The sequence below is a fragment of the Cynara cardunculus genome (genome assembly GCF_001531365.2).
Source record: "Cynara cardunculus var. scolymus isolate 2C chromosome LG 13, CcrdV1, whole genome shotgun sequence".
In the NCBI taxonomy this organism is placed as follows: Eukaryota; Viridiplantae; Streptophyta; class Magnoliopsida; order Asterales; family Asteraceae; genus Cynara; species Cynara cardunculus.
In genome coordinates this window covers 13,953,458-13,974,135 of record NC_037540.1, presented here as the reverse complement: position 1 = coordinate 13,974,135, position 20,678 = coordinate 13,953,458, and the positions used below count along the sequence as shown (strand labels likewise).

Below are 20,678 nucleotides of genomic sequence, written 5' to 3'. Positions count from 1 at the left end.
ATATCTCAAAAATAATGTTTCATATTTATTTAATAAATATTTTACTCTAAGAATATTTAATTTGCATGCAACTTAATAAGAAAAAGTTAAAAAAAAATTAAATGTTTTTTTCAGATCATAGCAATGAAAAATGAAAATCACTAATAATAATTTGAAATATGTTTTATTTTTATTTTAGTTAAGTTTCAAAATAAAGTGTCATCCACATCACCTTATTAAAACCACATAAGGAAAAAAAAGCCAAAAGAAAGTTACCCATTGTTATTATGGGTAGATTTTTTAAAGTACGATGTCTTAATAAAAAATAATTTGAAAGTACATTGCTATAATAAAGAAAACAAAAGTAGAATACTATAATAATAATAAATTTTATGAAAGTAAGTTGTTATTTCATGTATTTAGCCCTAATTTATATAATTAATAATCAAATTAAAATCTTATTAACTAACATATTTTTTTTTAAAGATTAAATAACATATTATTATTAGTATTTTATTTTACTTGTATTATATAATATTAGACTTGAGTAATTTTAATATATATTTTTGATTATTTTATATTTTTCAACAAACTTATGAACTAGTTTGTAACAAATATGATTAGTTGATCAACTAATTTTATCTAACATAGCCTAATTTATGCTGTTGCAATTGCTACTTATTTTGAGTAGTTTACAACCTATAGTTTATAGGATGACCGTCGTTGCTACACATAGCGATGACTTTTGGACTTTTTGCGACGGATTTTTTTTTTAATCACTAGCTCTCTTTTCTTGTTGTATATTGATGATATTTAATATTATTTATATTACTTATTGTGACATTCCCTTTGGAGTTCATCACTTAAAACATAACATGATGAGTTAAAATTTTATAGTGGAAACCTTAGACCATTTGTAACCCAACTATTAAAAAAATACAAACAAAACAAGTCTATTGAACCTTAAAAAGTTCAACTCATATCACACACTAAAAACACTACATTTTTAACAACAAATAACATATTTAATTATTATTATTATTCTATCTATACTATCTTATAAACCAAGTTTGAGAAAAGTTGTAAGTGTTAAAGTCTTAAAGACCACCTTCGTAGCATAAAGTACAATCTATTAAAGCTAAAAGTCTTAAAAGACAACATTTTAAAACATAATATATTGTTGATTAAAACATGCAATTTCAAAATCTCTTAATAACAAGTTATGTTGATCCCCCCTCTCTCTCTCTTTCAGTGATTTAATGATGATCCTTTTTATCTGGGTTTGGTGCACTTTTCCTTTGTTTAAGTTCAAGTTGCAGGGGTGTTGATGGGTTTGAATGGAGAAGGGAAGTTGGTTTTTGAGATTGGTAAGAAAAGGTAAAACATGTTTTCCTTTTCCAAACAACAACAAAGGAAATATATGCAATATAATATAAACCATTGTAATGAACGTATTTATTTTCATTCCCATTGAAAATCTCTCTGTGATCAAGTAATAAGTAATCTAAACAATTAAGAACAACAATTAAGCTCAAATCGTATGTATTAAGTGTTTCTCTCTCTAAAACAAGTTTCTTTCTCTAGAAACTCTCTACAAATATGAACGTGAAAATCTAAAAAATGAGCTCTATCTTTTCTACTACAAGCATTATAAAGTATTTATATGAATTGACTAATTCAAAGTCAAACTACAATTGCAAACATTTACTTTACATAACATGTTGACTATTTTGACTTTGACTTTGAAGCTTTGACCTCTTCATTCTTTACTCTCGTCTTCATACTTGGTGATATGGGATACAACATATTTTGGGCCTAACACCCACTTTCATTCCTTAGGTTGAACCAAACACCCCCTAAACCTAGTAAAAGTCGCAATCACTACATATGTTTCCCCCCTAAAATCGTCTTATGGGTTCAAAGAAGCCACATTCCTGCTTATGTTCACAAACACTCATTACTGAAGGGGTCGTGGGAACTTAGGTCATCATAGTCGTAAGTATGGTTTGCCAACAAAGGAGCTCATGGTGGTGGAGGAGTTTAGGGAGGGGTGGAGATTGATGGGATGCTGGGGAAGAGTTGTCTGAAGATCGAAAAGAGAAAAGCCATGAAGTTTTCCCTTGAAGGAGAAATGGGGACTCTAGGAAAGGGGCACGAGAGCTTGACGAGAAAGACGTGGTGTGGGATCTCAGATATGTGCATCTATACATATAAAATGCCCGTCACTTAATGGGGTTTTTAACGGCTCTTAGAGGAGGATCAAACACATATACTTTTGCAAATCATGATAGTCATTTTGTATTTTCGAAACTACAGGTACAAAAAGTGTTATATCCGATAAACCACATAGACCAACTTTGTATTTTTTTTGTAGTTTTGTATTTTTGAAGGACCAAATTTGCAAAGTCACCATTATGTAGAGACTATTTTCGTAAATGAATCCATACTCAACGAACGAACAAGTTCACCACTCTCTACGCCTCTAAATAAACAGCTCGGAGGGTGGGTTGGCTAGGGTTCTTCGATCGTGTATCAATCTTTGTAGCTTTATGCAGTGCTGATTTTGAGGCCTTCAAATTGCGACAAAGCTATCTTGCAATGGCGTTCGAGAGTAAAAAACTCATAAACAACCCTAATGGTAACTAAAATATCTCTTATCCTGTCAATTTTATTTTGACTTTTGCTTCATTACAGCAATTGCTTATTTGGTTCTGATTTTTTTCCTTTCTTGAACTTCAATTCTATTGAATTACTTGTAGTACTAGTTTGATCACCTTTATGTTGATTCTTGAATAGGAATTTAATTTGTTCTTCTATATTTAGGCCTCTTTCTTCGTATTTGTGTTGTGTTGAGTTCTGGTAAGCAGATTGATATTTTCATCTGCCAAAATTTAGTATAAGGTGTATTTTTTTAATTTCTACTACCAAAAACGATCATCAACCAAGGAGAAACAAGTGATGTCTATTATCAACATATCCTGCTGGTAACCGGTTTACTGTTCGGCATAGTCTGATCAGTGATCATGTTGGTTTGCTTATGTAGTACTCCCTCTTTCTGAAATAATGCAATGTTGGACATACAATATGGCATCTTTGACCATTATTTGAATATGTAGAATACCACTAATAATGACAAAAAAATATGGATCTAGTTGGCCAAAAGCGTTGGTATTAATCATTGCAATGGTTACTAAGGGTAAAGAAGCAATCTCACATAGAAACCTTGCCAAAACAGGAGAGATCCTGCTTATTTTGGGACATTTCTCAAAGGAATTATTGTATATGTTTGCCAAAAAGTAAAGATTCTGTTCGTTTCTGGATATCCCATAAAGGAAACTGTGGTATTTAGTTTTAGAGGAAGGGAGTACTATAAATGTATAGCATACACATCTACAATGTGCGTGTGTTTATGTATGTTTTGCTTATTTTTAATCACCGTATCAGCCCGTTAATGATATGGAATCAATAAAATGTTCAAGGAGAAGCATGAGAGGAGCTTGTAGAATCAAGTATGATGGAACAAAATCTTGCAAAATGAAAAGCTTCAGAAGTCAATGATGAGTGAAATGGCAACATGAAAATGCTGAATTACTGTTGATTTAGTGAATTGCAGTTGGTTGCTATTAACCTGAAACAATTAACTGTCATGCTTGGTGATTGGAACCAATTTTAGAGCTTGCCAACTTTAGTATTGGTTTAGGCACTCACTCTACTACCTTAAATGACATCAGAGCTTGTGGATCATCACATCTAAAGGTAGCAATTCATGTTACTTTCTATGATTGAGGTGATGAAACTCAATTTAAGAGAATCTCCAACAAGCAAGCTGAATAACGTACCATTGGCTTATAACCTTTCACGCTTAGTGGATTCTTGTATTCCCATTTACTTGTTTTGTAAAATGTAACATTGAGATATCTCGAGGCTAAAACATATCTATTTGTTAGGATCAATTTCGCATGCAATGCAAATAGGTCAAAATGATGTTATCGTGTTTGAAAGAAGTGTGCTAGTGGTTATTTATAGTGGATTTGTCAGCAAAAGAGAAAGGTCTCTTAATGCCATCATTGTTGGCAGCTACCATATTCCTAGAGGCACATTAGTATCAAGGCTTATAAAGCTATACAGGAGTGAGTGTATGAGCTTTGTAGTTTGCAGACTAGCGTTCACTAAAATTTGGATGGTCTCTTTGTTGGTGATAGCTCGTCTTTTGGTAAGGGATTCTATAAAACATGTGATTGAATATGAATATTCCTCCCTAGTATCCTTCTAGCTGTTATTTATTCTTGGCTGCTCCATGATTGGATAACAAAAATTCATTTCTTAATAGCTTTCTTGAGGAGGTTGTTGGAATTTGGGTCACGCTCGAATCTGGATCCACCCATCCACCTATAGGGAGTGCCCAGCCCAATTATATTGGGCAAGGGCAATTAACCGCTAGGGTAATTATTTGTTTATATGGTTTAACCATTGTTTTAAAAAATGGCAGAGGCGTGTGCCTCAAGGCGTGCCTCATGTTGAGGTGGCCCAAAACCGTCTATGAGGCGTCGCCTTTTACTCTGTTGATGATACGTACGCCTTACAAGTGTGGGGCAGTGAAGAATTTGTGAGGCGGTGAAACTATGAAGAGGCGTTAGACTTTTAATTTAAGAGTTTAGTGGATTAGACATTTAGTGGGTTAGAGCCTTAGTGGGCTAGTCTTAGTAGATTAGAGTTTTAGTGGGTTAGACTTTTAGTTGGTTATTGATACCTCTATTATCTGCTAGTGGACGTGTTTTATATATTATATTTAAATAAATGACCAAAAAACAACCCTAACATTATATTTTTATAACAAAGAAAAATGGCAGCTCTCTTTTTCAAACCCTGTAACTTTTCCTTGTAGAACCTCATGACTTCTCCTCTTCTCTTTACCCTGCTGCATTGGAGACTTGTAGCAACTGTGAGTATGGGGCCGTTTACTAAACACTTATCCAGGTAGGTGTTTACCAATAATGCTTACCCTACATATTGAGCATGGCAAGGACCGAGAATCTTACTGGGTAAGAGGCATAAGAATAATCGAGAATCTTACCCGGTAAGTGAGGAAGAAGACTCTTACCTGATAAGCGCTTACCGGGCAATAGATGCTTACCAAAAATTCATTTTTATGGTTGCTTATGTTACCAGATAAGGTAGATAAGGTCGGTGACACTTGCTGGTAAGTGCTTACTCGGTTAGCATTTGGTAAACGACCCCTATATCCTATGCTGTTATATCGGTCAGAATACAAAATATCGGTCAGGACCGATATTCGATATAACGGTTATATCGGTGATATATCGGTCCAAAATAGCGGTTAACATAATATTTCTTAGAATTGTATATATAATATGCATTAATTAGAGTTTAAAAATATAGTTTTAAAAAATTAAAACATCACATCATCTAAAGTGTTCAAAAACGAGCTAATTGCAAGCAATAGGTTCGGCATTCGAGAAAAGAAGCCAAACCGTGACTCCATGAGAAGTCTGAAGTTGTGAGAAGTCTGAAGTCGTGATTCGTGAAGTGAATTAGGTGTCTGTGAAGTGTGAAGTCGTAACTCGTAAAGATGAAAAGAAAGGAAGAAGACCGTTAGAARGCAGACTATTAATTTCAGACCTAATAATATACGTTACCAAGCCCAAAAAACTAAGCCCATGAAATAACAAAATCCCAAATAATTGAACCCTAACAAATCGATATATCGGTCCGATATATACATCAAAATATCGCTAAATATCGGGAAAAATCGGAAAATATCGCCGATAATATCGGGGACGATATTTTGACAGATATTTATGCAGCGATATTTTGCCTAGGTCCGATATCCGATATATCGACGATATATCGCGATATTAATAGCATAGCCTATATCTATATTTTGTATTTGTATATATGCTATGTACAAGTGTTTATATATATAGATATATATTGTTTTTTGGGGCTTATGGTGCCAAAAGAGAAAACGTCTCGAGGCTCGTTTCCGTTTATTAAAACCTTGAGTTTAACCATCATATGGTGGTTAACTTTCCATTCATATTTAAGAAGTGATAGAGGAAAATATATTTGGAAGAAAAACATAATTATCAATAAATATACGAGCATTATGGTTTGGGCTTAGGCCATGAATATTGTGCATTTTCTATTTGTGAATTTGTATCAACTATTGGTGGTACTTGCATAATTTGATCATATAATTCGAAAAACCAAAGCACAAGTCCAAGGCAATAAAATATGAAAATCAAAATTTTTCATATTTCTAATATTAAACGAAAGAGAGCAAAAGGAGGAATCCGCCCGAGGAGTGGCTCGCGTTTGATTAGCTAGTTGGTGAGGTAATAGCTTATCAAGGCGATGATCAGTAGCTGGTCCGAGAGGATGATCAGCCACACTGGGACTGAGACACGGCCCAGACTCCTACGGGAGGCAGTAGTGGGGAATTTTCCACAATGTGCGAAAGCCTGACGGAGCAATGCCACGTGGAGGTAGAAGGCCCACGGGTCGTGAACTTCTTTTCCCGGAGAAAAAGCAATGACGGTATCTGGGGAATAAGCATCAGCTAACTCTGTGCTAGCAGTCGTAGTAATACAGAGGATGCAAACGTTATCCAGAATGATTGGATGTAAAGCGTCTGTAGGTGGGTTTTTAAGTCCGTCGTCAAATCCCAGGGCTCAACTCTGGACAGGCGGTGGAAACTACCAAGCTGGAGTACGTTTAAATTATCACAAAGCCAAGTTATTAACTTTAATAAGTTAAGCTCTATTCTTCAATATAATCGACCGTCTTTTTTTCTTAAGACTGAAATAAAGGATTTTTTTGGAAGACAAGGAATATTTCATTCCGAATTAAAACATAAGAAACTTCCAAATTATGGAATGAATCCATGGAAAAACYGGTTAAGAGGTGATTATCAATAAGATTTATCTCAGATTACATGGTCTAGATTAGTCCCACAAAAATGGAGAAATGGAATCAATCAATCCCATACGTCTCAAAATAAAGATTTAAACAAATGGTATTCCTTTGAAAAAGACCAATTAGTTGATTACAAAAAAAAAATTCGAAAATATATTTATTACCAAATAAAGAGGAGAATTTTCAAAAAAACTATAGATATGATATTTTATGATATAAATATATTCACTCTGAAACTAAGAAGAACAATTATGCTTCCATTCGATTAAGCTTCCTTACTATTAATCTGGAAAGTCTTCTCAAATACAAGAAAATGGTTCAGTTCCAAAGCTAAAGATCGTAGTTCTCGAACGAGCAACCDAAAAGATTCTGGAGCATCCTCAGGAGTCGGTATTGTTTCTCCAAAGATTATACTACCAAGTACTTCATGGCGAGCTCTAATATGACCAGATTTATAAGTAAACATCTCTTGTAAAATATAAGCAGCGCCAAACCCCTCTAAASCCCAAACCTCCATTTCTCCTACCCGTTGTCCCCCTTGCTTGGCCCTTCCTTTAAAGGGTGGTTGTGTAAAACGTGAATAACGCCTGTTGGAACGCCCATGGATTTTATCATCAACTTGATGAATTAATTTCAAGATATAAGGCTTTCCTATTATATTATATTATATTATATTATATTATAACAGGTTGTTCAAAAGGATCCCCCGTTCTTCCATCAAATATTATGCTTTTCCCTGGATACTCGGGTTTAAATACCCATTCTCTGCTTTCGTGCTATCATTTCAAGAATTGAAGTAAGCTTTATAATTTTGCATTACAAGAGCCAAATGGTCATTTTTGTTGGTTGTGATTACAAACTTTGTTTTTACACATGAACTTGGTTCTTAATATTTTAAATTGACTTTTTGTGTAAGACTACAACCTTTTTGGGGTAGCCACATGAGGCTGATATGGTATGCTTTGACGTAACAAGTGCTCAACCAAATATGTTTTCACGTAAGCTTACTTGTCCTTAACAGAAACACTTTTGGAATGACTTTATATCATGAAAGGGTATGTGTGGGGAACAATTTCATGTAAGAGTATGCGAATCAAGTGCGTAACCTTATGTACCTTAAACAAAAACGTATTTGTTTTTTTATTCTTTTTTGTGTTCTTCCAGCATGCCAAATAAACTTGTGTAGACAGGGCTGATTTTAACATACACAATTCAAGTGCATTGTCTATGTACCTTAAACAGAAAGAAATTTTGTTTCTCTCTGATCTTTCTACGTACTCTTATGTATGTTAAAACGTTGTTTTTTGCTCATATTTTCATGATAATCATTGGTTGCAACGAGAGTCATACATTTTACTTAGATGATGATTGCGAACATGGTGCACTTTCGACTCTAACTTTGATGCATACATTTGTTGAATGCCGATAACCATGATGCAAATTTCACTATTTTTGCTGGACATTTAATTTTCTATGTGCAATTCACACATAACTTTGTAATAGTTTTCATCATGCTGTTAGTTTTCAAAAGTACTATTGCAAAGCTCAACAAGGTTAGAAGCTTACGGTGACAGCTACAAGATTTGGAGCATGAAACTGCAATATGTGCTTGAAGAGTTAGAGGTTCTTGATCTGATACTATCTTGGACGAGCTGGAGCCAGGGTATTCAACTCAACATAAAACGGACCAGGAAGCATATGATGCGTAGAAAAAAGAATTCCATTGCTCGAAGTACGTGGCAGAGCAACATAGATGAAAATATATGTTAGTCCAAAAAGTATGACATTGAAGTAAGTAGGTAGGCACTACCAAACTCTGTTGAGAAAGCATATGAGTTAAAAAGATGCATGCCATACTTTAGCTAATGAACAAGTCCATGCGGTCCTTCACCCTTGCCACCAACATAGGAGCATACACTTGACTCGCAATGAGAAGTTTCGTACATTGTAGGATGCGATGCACCATTTGGAGCTATAGGAAGAATGCCTTAAGTTGACCGAGTCCAGCACCAAGGTCTATATGACCTGTTTATTTTTCATTAAGTAAATGAAAGCATCCATATGATCACAGGGCAAGGAGCATGGTGAGTCCAGAACATGGTCTAAGCCTAAGCAACATGAGAAGAAGAAGAGACATAGGAAGTTCAAGGTAGCAAGTGTGAATTGCTTTAATTACAATGATCGTGGCCATTTGCTTGTGATTGTACTGAGCCATAAAGGACGTTTGAATATGCTTATGCTGGTGAACTTTGTGTTTCTTGCTCATGATTAACTGAATTTCGTCCTATGTGGATTGTAGACTCGAGGGGTATAGACCACATACTGAAGGATTGTGAAGCCTATATGGATTGGTAGCCCACCATAGGTGCTCTCTATATATAAAGCTTTTCCCTTAGTTGTAAAAATTGATTCAAACACCAAAACGTTACAGTGACAAAGTAAAAACCAAATTGATCCGTGATTTTTGATCCACCAACTTCAAAAAATTCTGTAATCTCCACCTCTACAAAAACTGCATCAGAATTTATCCACCATTTTAGTTGCATATGTTATATTACAATCTATATATGTGGTATTTTGAATGGATTGTTTATTATAGAATGATTTGAAATCTCTGCATGTTATGAGTGGTGGTCCTGAAAATCTATTTAATCTAGTTTTGTTTAAGTTTCCTTGATTCGCCTGCATCTCAGTTTTGTTCCTGTCTTCTCTTTGGATTCTAGGGTTGATAATTTGTTATACTTGTTGCAGATGTGGTGACTGAGTTCATTGAAGGACTTGTAGAAACTTATCCTGGGTTGCAGTATTTGGATGGGTTTCCAGAGGTGTGAATTGTATTTGCTAATACGACATTCAAATTGGCTCTAAATGCAACCATCTTCTGAATTCTTCTATTTCTGATTGTCCTTTAAATGAATACAGGTAAAGGTTGTTTTGCGTGCTGATGTTGTGGGTCCAAAGTATGACAAAGTTGCAGTTATATCAGGTGCCCAACGTTTTAGTGCAAGATGCTTTTACTTTCTGTTGCACCATTTTCACATTGTGTAAACTCGATGAGTTGCAGGTTAGATAGTTATTTTATATATTTTGATTTCTTATGTTATTTGTATGTCATCCTTGTCATGCATTTCCTGTTTGAATTTTAAACTAGAAGGGGATAAAACTTTAGTGATTTTGACATAAAGTGTGAGTCAGGTTGACTGCAAATGTACTTTATCTCGCATCATAGCTTGCACCGTACAAGATGGTTTGTTACTTGATACTTTGGACAAGGAGAAACACGATTTCTATGTGAAATATAATTATTATACAGCATAATCTGAAAGAAAAGAGGTCAAAATTGCAAGTCTAAGCTTGAATACAAATTTAGATAAGAGATCTAAATTTATAATGTGATGCAACAACGATGATAATTTTACCGTCTTTATGTAATGTTATCATGTGCGAAAAGGAAGCAAAATGGATGCTACATTTGGATCTATGAATTGTCATCATAAACATCAACAATTTGACAAATTTATTCATGTTTGTAGTCTGTCCTCTGTTCTTGTGCTTCCAGTTGAGATAAAGACAAGTTCTCTTCACTAGTTTATTCATAAAAAATCCTTTTGGCCCTTGATCACGTCACGTTTGACCTCTATTCCTCATCTCCTTGCATCAAACATTTCCTCTTAACTCCTTCAGAGCTGACGATCATGGTTTAGAAAAAATGCTCAAAAGCTGGTCCTGTAAGATATTGCACACTCAATCCTGACCAGAAACGTACAATTTGAAATAAACAACGGCACTCAACAATGCCCTTGCTTAACTGATGCCTCCAAACTTGTAACTTCTATTTACAAAGATCCTTGTAAACTCTACAAGCCTCTCTCACCTGTTCCATGAGCCGTGGAATGCAGAACATTCAGAAACAAAAACCATATACTTTGAATATGTATAACAAAATACATAAACTAATGTAATCTAGATAAAATGTTTCTATTTTAGAGCCACAAAGTGGAAATAGTGAGCGTTAGCTACCACTTTAGTGCTGAAACAATGAATTTTAGTAATTTTGCTAAAACATGTCTTGCATGATGATCACTGTCAGTTTACCCATTTAATCAGTAAAACTCATGTTTTGTTATTTGTAAGAGAAAAGAAACAGACAAGAAGACTTTGCAATAATGCAATTAAAAAAAATGCTAACATGTGAAAACAAACACAAAAGCGAATGCATCTTGCTACTTGAAGGCTTATTATCAATAAATGGGCAGCAGAGGGAGAAAGAAAGATAAATTGAATTCAGGGAAAATAATCAAAAAATGTATATGCAAGGAGAGACGTTGATTTAACTAAGAAAGAAGAGGCACAAAATCATTGTTGTACAAGTTTGTAGCTAGTTACCGATGTATTCATTTTAAAGGCTAAAATTTTGGTCATTTTTTCGTAGTTATATCAAGCCCAAATTTGTTTATGAAAAAATAAAAATTCAAAGGTGATGAATGCCACTTATTTTCATGTGAGCAAACCTTTTCTGCACAGATGTTATGCTCATTAAGTGAACCCCTCTGCAGGAGGATGTGCGGTGTAAGTTTCTATTCCCACCCAAAATAAATTCAATCTTCGACCAGGCACATAGCTCAATGACAGCTTTTGGCCACTGATCAAGTATGTAAATATCCCTTAATAATGACAAAATAGAGGGAGTTTGTGGACAAAAATCAATGCCATAAGTTTCATAAGGATTGCTAATGCGTAAAGAGCTGATTTTGGTTTGAGATGTTGCCAGAAGGGACGAATTTGAAATTGATTTGAGACATCTCAAAGTCTATAAGGTAGATATTAGTAATAGAAAACAAGCCAAAAGAGCTGAGTAGGAAGGTACAAGGCTCCTTATCCAAAAGAAAGAAGGTCACAAGGCTCTATGAAGCCTTTTCTTACTCTAGGGCATTCCTTGTTTTGTTCACTAGGTAGATCAAGCACATAATCTCTACTTTGTCAAGGTTTATCATTATGATCTATTTTCGTGATACTGATGTGCACAGTAATTTTACTTAGTTTTAACTGTTAGTGTTGGAATCTTCATTATCATCTAATATGTGCCAACTGTCCTTTGCATGAACAGGAGGTGGGAGTGGGCATGAGCCTGCTCATGCTGGATTTGTGGGGGATGGGATGCTGACAGCCGCAATCTGTGGCGATATTTTTGCCTCGCCACCTGTTGCTTCAATTCTTGCTGTATTGCCTGCCACTAAATCAGATGAACTAGAATTCTATTCAAGTGGTTCTCTTTCCATTCTTGCTCTTAATACTGCAACTAATATTATCCAACTTTAGGGCATACGAGCTGTGACTGGGCCAATGGGATGCCTCCTAATTGTCAAGGTATTGTAACTTTCAGATGCCCAACTAATGCCTTCACCCAAATGCTTCAGCTCATGCTTTCTAGTAGTTTTACTATGTTCACGAGTGATATTAAAGATGAATTTGTAGTTTTTTTCTTTTACTTTTTGAGTTTTTCTAAAACAAGAAGATAGCCTTTTTTTGTGAGTTCTTAATTTCAATGTTGTACTTAACTGCAACTGTTGATTACAATGGAAATTAAAATCGACAAGCATTGAGAGACATTTGTATTTTAATAAGGATGCACGTCTGGTTTCATGACACATTGATTTCTAATATACAGAACTACACCGGCGACCGATTAAATTTTGGATTGGCAGCTGAGGAAGCAAAATCAGAAGGTTACAAAGTAGAGGTCAGCACATAATGTTGACATGTAATTCTAAATTGTGTTCTCACCCTTATTAAGGATAAATTAACATTCAAACATATTGTATTGATACCTTCCAAGTTCCAATATATGTGTTGTAGATGGTAATTGTTGGAGACGATTGCGCTTTGCCACCCCCACGAGGCATAGCTGGGCGCAGAGGTTTGGCTGGAACCATTCTCGTTCATAAGGTTTATCCTCATTCATGCTATGATCTAATTACAAGCACATGATAGAAAAAAAGCCTTTTTTATGAACTAGATAAATGAAGCCAGAAGATACGTGCAAAGTTTGCAAATTTGAGCACAATGTTCAAAATTTGTTTTTTTTCCCTCTATGGATTTTGGATGCTAACTGCATATTAGTTTATATGTATATAGATATATTTTCTTTTGCTAGTTTTTTCTACGCGTAAAGCCTAATATGTTTTCAGCTTTACCCTAGGTAGTCATTTCTATGGGGAAACTTCTTGTTGTTGGTCATCTAGGCAATTATGATATTAAGCTTTGAGAAAAATATGAATCTCCCATTCTCCCTTGAGAGTAATTGGTAGAGTACAATAACCTAAAGATCAATTGTTGACAACTTTTTACACCTAATAATAATAAACAGATAATCTTTAGACTACGGAAACTTTCTTAGAGATATTCTAGGAAAATCTCCTATCGAATAGGAAAATCTGAACTAGGAAGGATTCTCATAATTTTTCATAACTCAAGACTCTCCAGTTGGATTGGAAATATCTTTCAAGCCCAACTTGTTGATACAAGAATCAAAACCTAGTTGGAATAGGACCTTTGTAAAGATGTTGGCTGTTTCTTGAAAAGTTGGCACAATGGGTAAAGAAACTAGACTGGATTCAATCTTTTCCTTGAAGCATTGGTTGATTTCCACATGCTTGCTTTGTATCACAATAGAGTTTCATTGAAGCTTCTATCTTCAACTGCAAATCTCTTGGAACTTGCTCTAGCAACTAGCAAGATCAACTCACGTAATCCATTGGCTGTAACTCTTAAGTTCAACCTCTTCACTGCTACGAGCAACAACAGTTAGTTGCCAAGTAACTAAGTTCCCCAAGATTTTACAACAATAGCAAGTTGTAGACCTCAGTGACTAATCTTGCCTAATCAACATATGTATTTGCTTCAATACTCCGCCTTTCTTGTTTTTCTGAACATTAGACCTTTCCCGGGGGAACCTTTTAGATATTGAAGTATTTTAAAGGCTGCTTTCATGCATATCATCCGAGGAGGGTGCAGACTTATCAAGCCTACAACAAAGCTAATTTTTGGGAGGTGTGTAAGATAGATAGAAAAGTCTACCAACAAGTCTTTGCCATTAAGAAGCATCAACACCTTTTGTTTACTATCTTCTAACTTTACATTTGGATTAATCAGAGTATCAACTGGTTAGTACCCACTCGTACCAGTGTTTTTAAGAAGGTCTAGTACGTGTTTGCTTTGAATAACAACTATTCTTTCTTTAGACCTAGCTATCTCATCAAAGTACTTGAAACTTCCAAAGTCCTTGATTTTAAAGTCAGCTGCTTAAACTTTTCTTTAATCAAGTCATCACTGAATCATCACCATTCATAATAATGTCGTCTACATAGAGAATAAGAACACATTGACAATAAGAACTAATATTCTTCCCTCGCTTGATTTTCTAAAGAACAATGTGTCGCCTAGCTTATGTATAGCATTGTTCTTTTACTAGGCTAGTGAGTTTCTCAAACCATGCCTCGTGGGAATTGGGAATTGATTCAACCCCGAAAGTCGCACTTAACTTGCACACCTTAGAGCCAAAATTGTCCTCGAAACTTGGGGGGGGGGGTCTATAAACACCTCTTCATCCAAATCACCGTTTAGAAAGCTGTTTTTGACATCTAATTAGTGCAATTCCAATCTAAATTTACAACAATGGAGAGGATACGAACTATGTTGAGCTTAGCACTGATTCAAAACTCTTGGAATAATCGATACCACAAGTGTGAGTGAAACCTTTGGAGACCAAACATGCCTTATATCTTTCCAAGGATCCATCAAACTTGAATTTTACAGTAAACACCCACTTGCACCTTACACTTCCTCTTCATAGCCTTCAACTCTTCTAGAACAACCTCTTCCCATTTTGGAACTTGCATTGGATCTGTAATACTCTTTGGAGTTTCCACACGTGTGAGTTGAGTAGCAAAGGCATGGAAACAATCATACACATTTTAGTAGGATATAGAATTAGATAATGGATATAGAGGATGCCTAGTGCATTCCTGGGTTCCTTTTCTTAGTGCAATAGGTATATCAAGCTCTTCATTTTTAGGAAGTGAATTCAAACATGGAATTGCAGAATTTGGCAACAGGGCTCGTTCTTGACTATGCTGCAAGTCCTTAGACGACCCTCCCAACTTTGGTTTCTATTCTTGCATAAACTATCCCAAAACCTGTTCTTAGTATTGCATGCGGTGCTACTTGGAGTGATGTTAGGAAAGTCCATATTTTTATTATTTAAAAGATATAAAGAATCATTTTTAAACACATTAGGAGGTTTTTTTTTTTGTAAATCAACACCATTCATTGGAGAATTATAAGTCCTGTTTAAAAGAGGTAAAAAAGATCCAAAGTATTCAAGGTAGTTTCGGGAGAGAATTGTTTGTATATCATCTTGATTTTTTCTCTTCAGATTCTCGTCTCCCCCTAAAGCCGAATCTATTTCTTCTTTCTCCCTTTGAAGATGAGGTTGAAATATGAATGATTATCCAATAACTGGTCATCAGAGTTAACAAAATATTTTTCTGTTCAGGCTCATAACACTTGTATCTCTTGTGAGGATCTCATTTACCTTGGTTTAATTCCCTATCGTGGATGAAAATTGTGTAGCCAAAGGTTTTAATTGGCTAGGCGGATTCAAAGCTAGTGTGGGAACATTTCAGAATTTTTAACGGGGTTGCTTAAAAACTTACGAGGATATCGTTATAAAAAATGTTGCTATTATAAAACTGTATCCCCCATAAAATTTTCAGGACCCTACAAATAAAGGGCAATGCTCAAGCAACTTCCAAAAGATGTCTATTTTTTCCTTTAGCAGTACCGTTTTGTTGTGGTGTTCCAACACTAAACTTTCTTAAAAAAATCCATTTTGTGTGGAAAAAATTGCTCAAGTGCTTTGTGAAATAGTCACGACCATTATCACTTCTCAAGACTTTAATTCTAGTCTCAAATTGACTATAGACTATGTTGTAGAAGGTTTCAAAAATATTTTCCACTTCAGATTTATGTTCCATTAAATAAACCCAACTTATTCGTGTGTGATCAATGATCATCTTTAAATGTGACAAACCATCGTTTTCTAAAAAGTGTTGGAATTCTAGAAGGCCCCTAAATATCACCATGCGCAAGAGGATATGGTTTTGAGGTAACATACCAAACCAAACAGAAGTACAAAACCAGTATGTCTAGCACGGAGGTGGGGTCCTGGGGGGATGTATATACTCCTGGACTCTACCCCGAAGAGCAGGGCTGCTGTTTCCGTGAACACCCCTCGCTTGTGCAAAACAAAGAAGGATAGCTATGCATTTTTGCCCCTGACTGTTTCAAAGGAACATATGGCTAAGAATTGCAAGGATATCTATGTGTTTTGCCTAGGCACAAATTTCATATTGGAAGGAAGATGAATCTTTATTAGAAAATAAACTTGGAAAATATCCGTTTTAAATAATGAAAACTTGGGGTCCAAGCCTAAAATGGCATGACATAGTATCATTGTTACTAGAACCGAAAATAATACCTAAGCAGGAGGTTGAAATTGAATCTTTCTGGAGATATCAATCATCAAAGTAGTAAAGTCTTCCACTTAATTTAGCATTGCCGGTCGTCTTCCCTCATCTTCCCTGATGCTAGGTCCTGGAACTCACAGTGATACTGGAAACGTTAGCACAACAACATTGATTAAGAGTTGATTTCTAGACTCATAACAAACTACATAACTATTAGGAACATGTAACACAACTTTCGATGTTAGATGTGAAGAAATTCTGATGGAACCGGTGCCTGCAATGGTCAACTATGAGTCATCAGCCACCTTAATTTTTTTGATTTCCTGAGCAGGTACTATATGATGAAAATAGATTTGAACAGCCAGTTTATGATTGTTGGCGCTTGGCTTTATTATCCAAAGAACAGAGTTATTGGAGGACAGAAGGACAGAAGGACAGAAGGAGCTTGATTACCTTCCTGAGCATAAGACGCAGAAGGAATGGCCAAAGAATTAGAAAACTGTGGAGATTTAAGAGTTGTATATAGGTGCTTTATTTTTTCGGTATGATTGGACATTGAAGTTTCCCTGAGGTAGAGTTACGCTCCGTAATGGTTTTGGACATACTGTTTAAAGCCTTGCCCACCTCTTGACGACTATATAAAACTAATAATGGTAGAAGAGGTAATCCTTTGGCTAAGGAAACTTTCCTTAGAGATATTCTAGGAAAATCTCCTATAGATAGGAAAATCTAAACTAGGAGGGTTTCTCGTAATCTTTTCATAACCCAAGAAATCATATTGTCCTTTTCTTATATGTTTTTTGAGGACTTCCTTTAATGCATTTGGATGCAAAATGATTAATGTGAGCCACTGAAGTTGCTTTATTCATGGTTTTTTGAACAACTGTTATTTAGTTTCTTAGAATCATCTCCAAGCCTCTTGTTATGATGTGGCAACAGCTATTCAATTAGTTTCTTTGTGTAGCTGCTCAAATTAGGGAATATGTACTATTTATGTATACTTTTATTTATATTCCTTGAGACATTCAGATTGCAGGAGCAGCAGCTGCTTCCGGTCTTTCTCTTTCTGATGTTGCTGCTGAAGCAAGACATGCATGTGGAATTGTGGGAACAATGGGTGTTGCGCTGTCAGTTTGCACGCTTCCTGGTCAGCCAAAATCAGACCGTTTAGGTCCAGGAAAAATGGAGCTTGGTCTTGGAATTGTAAGTAGGGTGTTATTATCTACTTTGCCAGTTGTGCTAATACCAAGGTTTTAAATGACGTTATGCATGGCGTGGGGAGTCATTCTAAAATTGGCTTTTGTTTCTTTCCTAACTAATTTGCATTTGCATCAGCATGGAGAACCTGGTGCTATCGTAGCGGACATCCAACCCGTGGATTTGGTGGTATCTCATGTGCTGAATCGTATACTCTCACCCGTATGTCACTTCAAAGCAAAGACTGATCCATGGTTTTATCTGAGTAGACTGTCTTGCTTGATATGCTTTGTTCTCCATCTGTTCCTCAAAGGGCTCTGTTAATTGCCATCTTCTGGTCAAATGAATGATTCAAAAGTATTCCTTGTGTTCATGGGATTTGTCAGCACTAAATGTGACTTACCAACATTTGCATATATAATCAAGAATCATCTCGAAAAAAATCGGAATACCACCAGACCCACCTTAAATATTCAACAAGTTAGTTAATTTGAATATGTTCATCTTAGTTTATTGAACATTTATTTATTCAGTTTATTAATCTCACTTATTTATTTTTTAAATTATGAGATTGAACTTGATGGTAACTTTCTTTCTATCTTTTCAGGAAACTGACTATGTTCCAATTAAACGTGGGAGTCGTGTGGTACTCATGATTAATGGGTATGTAATCTTTTCTGATTCTTTCCTTACGTAAGTTCTACTTTACCATATATTCACAATGTTAACATTTTAAGGGAAGTCAGAAGTTATTTAATGCATATGAAAAAAATATGTACGTATTGCAAAGTCAAGATGCTAAAGTTCTAGTAAATTACTTTCCTTTTGACATTGTGTTGCCACATGGAAATTTATGGAACAAAATCATTGAGAAAACATCAAAAAGCTTCTTGGGCTGTATCACTTGCAGTACCCAAGCAATGCCTGATACTCTTCGATTTTTGTTCTCTGTGGTATAAATGAGTACAAGTTGTGCATGTATCGTGTCTAAGTTCACAACTGATGTTGGTACTCCATAACACATGTATCAGTGATGGATAGATCCTGGGATGGATGTTTAATGCTATGTCACTTTGACTTGCTTTTGTATTCCCAAAGTCACAGGAGGCTACTTCCATTGCTAGTGGCCTAAGATCAGAACAAAACCTACTTTTTGGAGATTATGCAATGCTTGTGCTAAATGACCTTTTTTTAGACATTAATTCTCTCACATAAGCTCTAAGCTCTAATAGCATTTTTGCAACCCAACAGTTGGGCTCTTTTTTTTCCTTCTCTAGAATATGAAGCATGACACTCTAGAAGGTCCCAAGTTTCATCATTGATCTTACCAATAATTGTCACTCCAAATGAAGTGTTGACATGCTTCCTTAGCTTTTTGTTTAACCTATCATAATAATATTTTACAAATTTCTACTTATGGATGGAGTCCTTGGAAAGTCCTACAGTCGTACCCACCCAAACATGAACAACTGTTGATCTGTATTACGGGCAAAGTTGGTTATGAAACATAATTTCTTTTCTTCCACCTATTGAAAGACGTTTGTGCAGGAATTGGTTTCCTAGTATATTTGTTTATTCCATTACTTGTTATGTTCTACTCAATCTAATTGCTTATGAGGGGATGCCTTAATATTCCAAATAGTTCCTTGTCCTATTGGTTGGTACCAGTGCTTGACCCTATTTTCATATAAAAATCATAGTTGCCAAAATCTTAGGAATTGTTATATTTAAATTTTATTATTTAACTAATGAAGCTAACAATGTGAATTATGTCTAAATTTCCATTACACAGCCAAAATCAAATCATATTTAACTATTGTATTACATTTACTAGACATATCGGCTTATATATATTATTTTTGTGCATGCCATATAGATCTGAAATTTATTTGTAGCTACATGCATAGAGAACTAAGACCAATAGGATAAAACAACATTCTTGTGTTTAATAATAAGTATATTTTGCTTTATGCATCATAGAGCCTATTTCTGTGATCTAAATTTTTCCATCTTACATAAATTGTTTTAGGTAGAGTTCAATCGATTACACACACAGATCCAAAATCCATGATCACAATTAGCTATTCATGATAATTTTCTTGAAGATTCTTGATCTGAGAACACTCAAAAACATTTTAACCTCAAAGCCTCACCAAGAGCTTATTCACGTTTATACTTGAGCATATGGAGATAACTTCTCTAAATGGCTATAAGGTTTCTCTATGCTTTTTTCATAGAGTATGGGTAGCCTCTTTATTAGTTGGGAATGTGCCAGAAATAACATATTCCCTTGGCCTCATAAGTGACTGCAATGTTGGACTAGGTGTGTAGTTCAGTGGAAGTCTTTGACCATTATTCAAATTCAAAAATACCGTCAATGAAAAAAAATGGATGGAATTTTGAGGACAATTAATACCATCAACGATCAATCTTTATGCAGTGACCTTAGTACTGTACCTTTATGCTTGTCTGGCCATTAACCAACATATCCACTTCCTCCATGCTGGTGCATTCATGCACTTCACCTTACCCTATGCCATCTACAACGAGTGTGCCAATGCACCGCTCAAGTCTCTTAAGCACACACTATATCACTATGGTGCAAGTAACTTTTTCCAACTTGTCCATGTGATGGACCGCTATGCCTTGTGACCTGCTTTCACTAAACATGCCCTTATGCTGGGTCCTATCAACCTGGCTTACGTGTATGCCATGCCTCTTTTTCTATCTTTTTCAGTCTTCATCGAAGTTATGTTTAGTCCCATAAACTTCACTAAGTTACATTGTAGACCACTGTAAGTTCGGCAGCACTCAAAACTCTTGATGTGTGGTCAAGGAATCATTAACAACAATAAATATAACATTATGAAACATTGCTAACATACAAATGAGTGACTCAATCAATCTACACTTTGTGGCTTGATGTCCAGATGCAGTTTAGGTTTTGTCTTGTCTTTTTGTTAACAATTTGATTAGCATATACTGAAGGGTGCTTTTGTACAAGTTGGTTCTCTTTGGAAATAGCTCATTAGTTATTTG

The 20,678-nt window shown here is 35.3% G+C and overlaps 1 protein-coding gene across 5 annotated transcripts in view; it reads left to right on the top strand.

Moving 5' to 3' along the window:
- The first annotated feature begins 2,440 nt into the window (after positions 1–2,440).
- LOC112525755 (putative 3,4-dihydroxy-2-butanone kinase) overlaps positions 2,441–20,678 on the top strand; it is a 31,277-nt gene continuing 13,039 nt past the window's right edge. For 4 of the 5 annotated variants that reach the window (XM_025136010.1, XM_025136009.1, XM_025136013.1 and 1 more), the window contains exons 1-10: positions 2,441–2,617; positions 9,667–9,740; positions 9,838–9,901; positions 12,023–12,135; positions 12,235–12,282; positions 12,584–12,655; positions 12,772–12,861; positions 17,472–17,645; positions 17,778–17,861; positions 18,247–18,302. In XM_025136010.1, coding sequence (XP_024991778.1) covers positions 2,578–2,617; positions 9,667–9,740; positions 9,838–9,901; positions 12,023–12,135; positions 12,235–12,282; positions 12,584–12,655; positions 12,772–12,861; positions 17,472–17,645; positions 17,778–17,861; positions 18,247–18,302 — 815 coding nt within the window. In that variant the 5' untranslated portion in view covers positions 2,441–2,577. The remainder of the gene's footprint in view (positions 2,618–9,666; positions 9,741–9,837; positions 9,902–12,022; positions 12,136–12,234; positions 12,283–12,583; positions 12,656–12,771; positions 12,862–17,471; positions 17,646–17,777; positions 17,862–18,246; positions 18,303–20,678) is intronic. The other variant, XM_025136011.1, reaches the window with a different exon arrangement.